This window comes from Camelina sativa, chromosome 3, assembly GCF_000633955.1.
Source record: "Camelina sativa cultivar DH55 chromosome 3, Cs, whole genome shotgun sequence".
Lineage (NCBI taxonomy): Eukaryota > Viridiplantae > Streptophyta > Magnoliopsida > Brassicales > Brassicaceae > Camelina > Camelina sativa.
The window spans coordinates 2,061,463-2,070,545 of NC_025687.1; the positions used below are offsets into that span (position 1 = coordinate 2,061,463).

General features: G+C 39.3%; 4 protein-coding genes across 9 annotated transcripts in view; 2 read left to right on the top strand and 2 right to left on the bottom strand.

The window, feature by feature from the left end:
• LOC104763052 (glutamate receptor 3.4) lies at positions 419-4,979 on the top strand. 4 transcript variants are annotated; one of them, XM_010486481.2, is made up of 7 exons: positions 419-626; positions 1,414-1,808; positions 1,941-3,274; positions 3,355-3,632; positions 3,709-3,740; positions 3,843-4,252; positions 4,341-4,979. In XM_010486481.2, the coding sequence occupies exons 2-7, from the start codon at positions 1,463-1,465 to the stop codon at positions 4,836-4,838; spliced, it is 2,898 nt and encodes a 965-aa protein (XP_010484783.1). In that variant the 5' UTR covers positions 419-626; positions 1,414-1,462; the 3' UTR covers positions 4,839-4,979. The 4 variants fall into 4 exon arrangements, with proteins under 4 accessions (XP_010484783.1, XP_010484791.1, XP_010484787.1 ...); XM_010486489.2 differs by having other exon boundaries at positions 419-601; XM_010486485.2 differs by lacking the exon at positions 419-626 and adding an exon at positions 1,128-1,322.
• LOC109132179 lies at positions 5,033-6,084 on the bottom strand. Its single transcript, XM_019243293.1, has 3 exons — positions 5,945-6,084; positions 5,450-5,529; positions 5,033-5,224 (listed from the first exon to the last, which is right to left on the bottom strand). The coding sequence occupies exons 1-3, from the start codon at positions 6,053-6,055 to the stop codon at positions 5,155-5,157; spliced, it is 261 nt and encodes an 86-aa protein (XP_019098838.1). The 5' UTR covers positions 6,056-6,084; the 3' UTR covers positions 5,033-5,154.
• Positions 6,336-7,570, top strand: LOC104763098. Its single transcript, XM_010486516.2, has 2 exons — positions 6,336-6,740; positions 7,249-7,570. The coding sequence occupies exons 1-2, from the start codon at positions 6,417-6,419 to the stop codon at positions 7,429-7,431; spliced, it is 507 nt and encodes a 168-aa protein (XP_010484818.1). The 5' UTR covers positions 6,336-6,416; the 3' UTR covers positions 7,432-7,570.
• Positions 7,899-9,083, bottom strand: part of LOC104763104 (homeobox-leucine zipper protein HDG2) — a 6,843-nt gene continuing 5,658 nt past the window's right edge. Inside the window, exons 11-13 of one of the 3 annotated variants that reach the window (XM_010486527.2) lie at positions 8,818-8,907; positions 8,372-8,733; positions 7,899-8,294 (exon numbers count right to left, since the gene is read on the bottom strand). In XM_010486527.2, coding sequence (XP_010484829.1) covers positions 8,386-8,733; positions 8,818-8,907 — 438 coding nt within the window. In that variant the 3' untranslated portion in view covers positions 7,899-8,294; positions 8,372-8,385. Of the gene's footprint in view, positions 8,295-8,370; positions 8,734-8,811; positions 8,908-9,083 lie in introns of those variants that run through there. The other 2 variants (XM_010486521.2, XM_019243294.1) reach the window with 2 other exon arrangements.

Genomic DNA, 9,083 nt, shown 5'->3' on the forward strand with positions numbered 1-9,083 from the left:
CTCTATACTATTAATGTCTTGAAAATATCTCTTGTTAACTATTCTTTGACGAAGGCGGCCTCCGAGGTTCGAGCACTTAGGTCGTCGCATTCACACTTTTACTTCTTCTTTTATCCCCATGTAGGTACGTTGTTAATTAATTACCATTTAACTATCCGTTTAACCGTTTTAACCACACTGCATCTCACTTACCGCCAAAAAACAAATGCATTAACTATCTTCATAAATGATAGTTACCAATAATAGCCAGAGTAAAAGTTGATTCTCCAATAGTATACGGACACAAGAAAAGCATGGATACCCCACACCTTCCCCTACGTCTACACTGACCACTCCAGAATTGTCACTCCAAAACAAAAGTTACAATATCACAGAAAGAAAGATCAAAGACCAAAGAAAAAAAACCAAGTAATTATTAGTAAGGAAAAAAAAGAAAGAAAAAATAAAAAAAGAGAATATTATTATGAATTATTCTTTGCTTGAGCTCAGAAACAGTTCTTCCTCTGCTTCTGCTTCTGCTTCTGCTTCTTTGTCTTTCTTCTTTATACTCAAGTGCTCAACCACTCGTTTTACCTCTGAAGAATACAGATCTCTGATTAAAGTATGTTTCTCGTATTTATTCCAAGGTTGCTTCTTCTTCTTTTTTTCTCTCGATTGCATACTTTGTTGCTTTCCTTTTTGTTGTTACATATAATATCCTTATGAAGAAGTTATACTTTTGGTTAGTCATGTCTCCCAAGTTTTGGTCCCAAAATCTCAAAGCAATATCCTCTGAATGTAATCTAATAATAGATCTTCTAATTAGTAATTACAAATTCAAGAAAGTTAAATATAAATAAAGAAAATTTCATTAATAATTCGATGCTTATATGGATGCACTTTTGCACTTTTCTTCTTTATCCACCACTCACTCACTGCCATGTTCTGTAGAATCAAGTCATGCAGTGTCTTTTTTCATTTTATACAAGTTGGAATATCACCGATATGATTAATTAGTGTGTGTTTTATGTTTTAATTATTTTATTCGTGTCAACAATTATTTGTTAATTACTGTAATTGACATATCACTCACTGCCATCATCATTTGATTCTCTATTCATTGAATTATTAATTACGCTTTTTGCTTTTTTTGTTTGCAAACCATCTTTAAGACGGCTCTCCCTCACACTTCTTTTAATTTCAGTGCCTATTTACACATGTAGGCAGGCACCAGTTTCTAAAATCCAAGAGCCTCATTATTCAAATACATTATTTTATAAATATACAGAGACACAAATGTGTGTACACCAATCCCTCTACAGAATCTATCTCCTGATATCTTGGTTTGCTTGCCTTCTTCTTTCTTGTCTGAGCCGTCTTTTTTTATGTGTTAACCTGGATTCTGATTCATGGTGGGCATTGTTTATTTCGCAGGTGTTATTCCAAATAGATCAGATGGTTCTGTGAGCCGTGGACTTTAAAGATGGGAGTTTTGATGATGATGAGAGGAGTTTCAGTGGCCAGAGCAATCAGAGTTGTGTTGTTATGTGTTTCTGTCTTGTGGGTAGTTCCAAAGGAATGTGCTTGTAGAAGAAATTACTCAAGAAACTCTTCTTCTTCTTCTTTGTCGCCGACATTATCTCCGAGGCCTAGCTCTGTAAATGTTGGAGCTCTGTTTACTTATGATTCTTTTATCGGAAAAGCGGCTAAACCTGCAATTAAAGCGGCTATGGATGACGTTAATGCTGACCAAACTGTACTTAAGGGTGTCAAGCTTAATATTGTCTTTCAAGACTCAAACTGCAGTGGATTTATTGGCACCATGGGAGGTACATCATCATCTTCTTCTTCTTCTCTCTTGATACAGTAGCCAAAGGGAACTGACTTTGTAGCTCATAACTAGTTTGTGAAAATGGTCCGGAAGAATGAATGATGATTATGTTTTTAATCTTATGGTGTAGCTTTGCAGCTGATGGAAACCAAAGTGGTTGCAGCCATTGGTCCACAATCTTCAGGGATTGCTCACATGATTGCCTATGTAGCTAATGAGCTTCATGTACCTCTCTTATCATTTGGTGCAACGGATCCAACTCTCTCTTCTCTGCAATATCCTTATTTCCTCCGCACCACGCAGAACGACTACTTCCAAATGCATGCAATCGCAGATTTTGTATCCTATTCCGGATGGAGACAAGTCATTGCGATATTCGTTGATGATGAGTGTGGTAGGAACGGGATATCTGTTCTAGGAGATGTATTAGCCAAGAAACGCTCCAGGATCTCTTACAAGGCTGCAATCACACCTGGTGCAGATTCTACCTTCATCGAAGACTTGTTGGTTTCTGTAAATCTGATGGCATCTCGGGTTTTCGTTGTTCATGTGAATCCTGACTCTGGTTTAAATGTTTTCCGTGTGGCTAAATCTCTTGGAATGATGGGAAGCGGTTATGTTTGGATCGCAACAGACTGGCTTCCTACAGCTATGGATTCCATGGTGCCAGTGGATTCAGACGCAATGGATCTCTTGCAAGGAGTAGTTGCTTTTCGCCATTACACATATGAGAGTAGTGTGAAGAGACAGTTTATGGCGAGATGGAAGAATCTTAACCCCAATGATGGCTTCAACTCATATGCCATGTATGCTTATGATTCTGTTTGGTTAGTTGCTCGTGCCCTCGATGTTTTCTTCAGAGAAAACAATAAAATAACTTTCTCCAACGATCCAAATCTACACAAAATAAACGGTAGCGCTATTCAGTTATCAGCACTGAGTGTTTTCAATGAAGGGGAAACGTTTATGAAGATCATACTTGGAATGAATCATACCGGTGTAACAGGGTCAATCAAGTTTGATTCAGATAGAAACCGGGTTAACCCAGCTTATGAAGTTCTAAACTTAGTAGGTACAGGTCCACGCAGAGTCGGGTACTGGTCAAATCATTCTGGTCTCTCTATAGTGCCTCCAGAGAAGTTGAACTCTAAGCCTCCAAACACATCTACAGCAAACCAGCATCTTTATGGAATCTTATGGCCAGGCGAAGTAACTAAGCCTCCTCGTGGTTGGGTGTTTCCTAACAATGGGAAACCTCTCAGAATTGCGGTTCCTAACCGTGTGAGCTATACAGATTACGTCTCTAAAGATAAGAACCCACCTGGCGTTAGAGGCTACTGCATTGATGTCTTTGAAGCCGCGATCGCATTGCTTCCGTATCCTGTTCCCCGTACTTATCTACTATATGGAGATGGAAAGAGGAACCCTTCTTACGATAATCTCGTCAATGAAGTTGTTGCAGATGTAAAGTAGCTACATTACTCAATCAAGTTCACAACTTTCAGAAGATGCTAACCTGTTTTTTTTTTTTTTTTTCTCTTCAGAAATACGATGTAGCGGTAGGAGATATCACGATCGTTACAAACAGAACAAGATATGTAGATTTCACACAACCGTTTATAGAATCAGGGCTTGTGGTGGTGGCTCCAGTTAAGGAAGCCAAGTCTAGTCCTTGGTCATTCCTGAAACCATTCACTATAGAGATGTGGGCTGTCACTGGAGCCTTTTTTCTCTTTGTGGGAGCCATGGTTTGGATTCTCGAACATCGCTTCAACGAAGAATTCCGTGGCCCTCCTAGGCGTCAACTCATCACCATCTTCTGGTTAGTTTCCCACTTCTTGACACCGAGAGCTTGAGGTTACATTTAGACCTCATTTTCCTTCTCTTCATTGTTACAGGTTTAGCTTCTCAACGATGTTCTTCTCTCATAGTAAGTACGCTGTAACTCAAGTAACCTCGTGTACTTCACACCAGAGCTTACAGGATGTTGGAGAGAAGTAAATTTTATTACTTTTTCCTTTTGATCTTTCAGGGGAGAACACGGTCAGTTCACTGGGGAGGCTGGTGTTGATCATATGGTTGTTTGTGGTTTTGATCATCAACTCGAGCTACACGGCCAGTCTCACTTCAATCCTAACTGTTCGACAGCTGACATCTCGGATTGAAGGAATAGATAGCTTGGTAACGAGCAATGAACCAATTGGAGTTCAAGACGGTACCTTTGCTCGGAACTATATGGTCAACGAGCTTAACATAGCGCCCTCGAGGATTGTTCCACTGAAAGACGAAGAACAATACCTTTCTGCTCTTCAACGTGGTCCCAGGAATGGGGGCGTGGCAGCCATTGTAGATGAGCTTCCTTACATCGAAGTTCTTTTGACAAACAGCAACTGCAAGTTCCGTACAGTAGGACAAGAATTCACACGCACAGGCTGGGGTTTTGTATGTAAAATCACTTTAGAGCAACCTGTATATATATATATTATTCTACAACTCTTCTCACACAAGAATGCATAATCCGTTGTTGCAGGCATTTCAGAGAGACTCCCCTTTAGCTGTAGACATGTCGACAGCTATCCTGCAACTGTCTGAAGAAGGCGAGCTCGAGAAAATCCACAGGAAATGGCTTAACTACAAGCATGAATGCTCAATGCAGATCTCAAACAGTGAGGACTCTCAGCTATCGCTCAAGAGTTTCTGGGGACTCTTCCTTATATGTGGCATCACTTGCTTCATGGCACTCACTGTCTTCTTCTGGAGGGTTTTCTGGCAGTACCAGAGGTTACTACCAGAAAATGCGGATGAGGAAAGGGCAGGCGAAGTGTCTGAGCCATCATCTCGATCAGGGAGAGGTTTACGTGCACCGAGTTTCAAGGAATTGATCAAAGTTGTGGATAAGAAGGAAGCAGAGATCAAGGAGATGCTTAAGCAGAAGAGTAACAAGAAACTCAAAGCCACACAAAGTGCAGCTGGGAGTTCACAATCAGAACGCGAAATTCCTCAAATAGATAAGAGTTCAACAATTTGATTAAATGACTATTAACATACTTAGACGGTAAATAAACTTTATCAGAAGATTTTGTAATAGGAAAAGTTGAAGGAAACCACAAACCAAAGATAAATTTGTAAATCCTTTTTTCTGATACTACATAAGAAATCATCTTCTTTTCTCATCAGAGTTAAGATTTCAGAGATAAGCTTGCAAGTGAGCAGAACTATCAATAGATAAAACTGAAATGGAACTCCAAGTATCAGTTTAATTGGCATTATGATAAAATAAGATGTTGATACATGCTCAGCTAAATAGTTGGAAGGAAAAAGAGAAAAGGGGAGTGAATATCACTTTACTCAAGTTTAACTTCTCTCTTTGGAGGTTCCAAGTCCAGGTATGTGAACGGCTCGGTTGGTTCCTCTCTCAAAAAAAACAAGATGGATGAATGGCTCCACATTTAGTGTGAATAACAAACAAACTGAGGAAGATTACGAGCGACAAGAAAGCAGAAAAGGCTTAAATTTTAATCCTTAAAGTCTATCTTTTATGAATCAGGGGTGGTGTAAAGCAACGCAACAAAAACCAAAGATTCTGCAGCTAAAGTACTATCAACCAAAATTGATGGTAGAGTCTGAACTTGCACATACCCTGGCTTAGAGCGCATGCATCTGTAGAAGAGTTTAAAAGGTCCTGGAACCGTCTTAAACGGGTTTCCCTCGAAAATCGCCTGCAAAAGTTACTAATGCTATAAACATCAATAAGGTCATGAGGAGTTTATATGACGAAAATTTGCAATAATCATGGATCAAGCCAAGCAATTTTAGTTCTTCAATTGCAGTAAAACTGTGTATATGACAAAAAATTCAATAGTTGATACAAGCTTCAACATACACAATTGAAGATAGATTTACAAAAAGGCAATGGTTTAGACTATCCTTCATTACCATATTCCATTAACCATCCATCATTTATGATAAGTAACAGAACCTTTGAAAAACCCTAAATTGATTCGACCGAATCTCTAATGCTATGAGCCTATCAATCATCAACCCCAAAACAAAAATGGCAGAAGAGAGATCCAAAGGTTTATCAGAAGAAAAAGATCGAATTTTTAAAACCGATAGGAAGGAAATAGTGAGAACCTGAACGACGTCCTCGACACGATCGTTGCAGCGGTGAGCTTTGGGCTCACGGTGACCTTCCGGTAAACCCCATGGACTCTCTCTCCTCGGCACGGGTCTCGTCTCGCTCATCTTTCTCTTGCTGCCTGAAGAAATCTCAATCAAAGCTCAAACACAGTTGAAAAATTGTACTCAAATTTTTTACCTGAACCACTTAATTGAACCGGAGTATTTTCCCGGTTTAATAGTTCGGTTTGGTTTCTCAAAGCTCAAAGTCTCAAACGTACTAGTCGAAAAATTAAAATCAAATCTGAACTTAACCACTTAATTGAACCGAAAACATTTCCCACTTTATTAGTTCGGTTAGGTAAACCAATAATTTTGGTGTTCTTCTTCTAGATTTTTTTTTTTTTTTCCGGTCAACGACTCTCTCAGAAGTCAGATTTTGAAGCAAATTCATCATCAATCGGGTCAGAGAAGGAAGAAGAAAAAGATGGGAGCTTTAGGGAAGCTAATCGACGTAGCTCTCTTCGTATACTTCGCTTCAATGGCGATAATCGCGCCGCTCATCGACGGCCAAACGTCGCTACCTGGAGGAATCTACCCGGCGATTCTCACCGATCTGAAAAGCAAGTACATTGTCGATTTCGGAGACTACTTGCTCATGGAGAAGCCGCATTTTCTAGTTGGACTTGTGTGGCATGAGCTTCTGTTCTTATGGCCGCTCTCCATTGCTAACGTCTACGCCATTCTCGCCGGAAATTCGTGGTTTGGTACCACCTGCTTGTTGTATGGAGCTTCCCTCGTTACTTCCATGGTACACTGGTTTCAAACTTTGTCTTATCTAAATTTTTCTTGATTTTTTAGGGTTTTAGGTTAGTATACTGATCTGAGGGCAAGCTGATCATGTAAAAATCATAACTTTGTTCTTTGATATTGAGGATCTGCAAACATCATTTAAGCTGTTGAACCATGTAGATTAGATGATTTAGATCAGGGGTAGTAAACTCGTTTCTGAAAATAAGTTAAAAGTTCTCACCTTTTCTTACCGTTATATATGTCATTGTGTATTGGTGGAATTGGTTTTGTGAAAGTTCTGAACTTTTCTTGATATTCTTAATCTGACTCTATATATAGCTTATTAGCGTTTCTTGGTGGATATATCTTGATGCACATAGGGTTTTGGCTATAGTCTGCTCTTATATCTTGTTGTGTTGTTGTGGACTCTATGGTTTAAAGAACTGGCAATATTCTGCTTGACTATGACTCTGTGTCTATTTGTATCTACTTCTAATCTTTTCTTTCATTTTCATGTGAATCTTTAGGCTGCAATCCTAGGAGAGATGATAGGTTCAGGGAAGGCATCTGACAGGTTGCTAATGATGTATGTGCCTTTCATGGGTTTTGGGATTCTGGCTGTTCTTCGTGGTTTAGTCTGTCGATCCACCAAAAGCACCGGATCTGTTGGCAAGAGATCAACTATCATGCCAAGAAAAAAGATGGCCTGAGATAAAAGCAGTTAGTTTGCTCACTATCCTTTTTTTCATGTGAAAATGTTATTGCTTTCCTAGTTTTGTGGAATTTTTGTTTGTTGGCTGAACAACAATGAAATATTTCTTTGTTTTAATTCAAATTCATTCTTTGCTCCTCTACATCACTGGACTAGGGGTCTTCTGTTGGTAAATTTTGGTCCTCTTTGAGTCTTGATTGAATTGGTTCGGTTTAATTGAACCAGCAATCGTTAAACAGTAGAAAGTAGAAAGAGAGAGAAATAGCTCCGGTTTGTTGGTTCAAGTTATTGTTCTCAGCATGATTGAAATCAAATTCATGGTACGAGTTTCCGGTTGCCTTGGTGCGGTTTTAACCGAAAGGTAAACTACTTTGCAATGACACTCAGTGTCTGGTATGTGAGCGTCTGGTATGTGAGCTTTCCCATAGACAAACTCACATAAGCCTTCCGAAGCAAAGACAACAAAGTGAAAAACCAATACTTGTATAAGATATTTATACAAAACTCCAAAAGAAATGACAAACTCCAAGTTCTTGATGTGGTTCCATCTAACCACAACAAGGAAAGAAAAACAGTAACTGTAACACAAAAAGGAATCCAAAAACACTTTCTAACCTACTTTTTCTTTCTAATTCAGTATGTTGCAGGGGAAGTCAATTCCCGAACCTCGTAAAACCATTTGCATTCTAACTTTTCAAGTAAAAAAAGTTTTTAACTGCTTAGTTTAAGCAGAACAAAACTTCACACTACTAACACTCAGTCTCAATGGTGTATCTTGTGAGGTTCGATCTTGACTCCTCCGCTTCTTTCAAACCGAAGTCTCTCCTTTTTTTTCCCTTCATTTTTCCATTTTTTAGTTTCCTGCAGAAAGGAAGAAAGAAGATAAGTATGATCACAGAAAGGCGTATTAGCGAGAAGAATATGTTTGCTGTAAGTACCTAATGGGTTGGTTTCAAGCAGTCTCACAAGACATGGAAGCTTTGATTCTCTCAACAGTGCAAGCTATTAGATTGTTAACAGTTGCAACAGAGCCAAGAGATAGCTTAGCTGTAGGAACTGAATCAACCAGAATCTGAAAAGCCACGGTCAAGAGCGACCCTCCATCTCCTCCACCATTGGCATTACCATCAGGAAGAATAGCAAAACCCGATGGAAGCAAGGCCACATAGTCAGGATCACCTCCATTAAGCACTATATTCATTGCTACAATATCGACTGGAGCATAGATCACAAAGGAAGCTGTAGGATCAGTGCAGCTTTCTTGTAGAATTAGCATATTGCTCTGGCTAGAGTTTGCACTCTGTGACATAAAGAAAGATTAAGTTATTAGCTACGATCAGATGATCATAACAAGAGTTAGAAACCCCGTTTAACTCACATTTACCCGAAGAAGAGAAACACAGTTTCCGGTATCCCTCCCGTTAGCAATATGTGCCATTTCTTGCACAACTCCTCCATTAGACAGAATATCCCACTGCATATCTCACAAAAGCAACATTAACACTCTGTCCAAATCAGAACTAAAGAGCGTTAATAACTAAAAGAGTTACCTCATTTCTTGAATTCTCATCTCTGAGGAAATCAAAGACTCTCTTTGGAGGAACAGGGATCCAAAAGGAAGTGGCTGCACTAAGAACAATACCCGGAGGC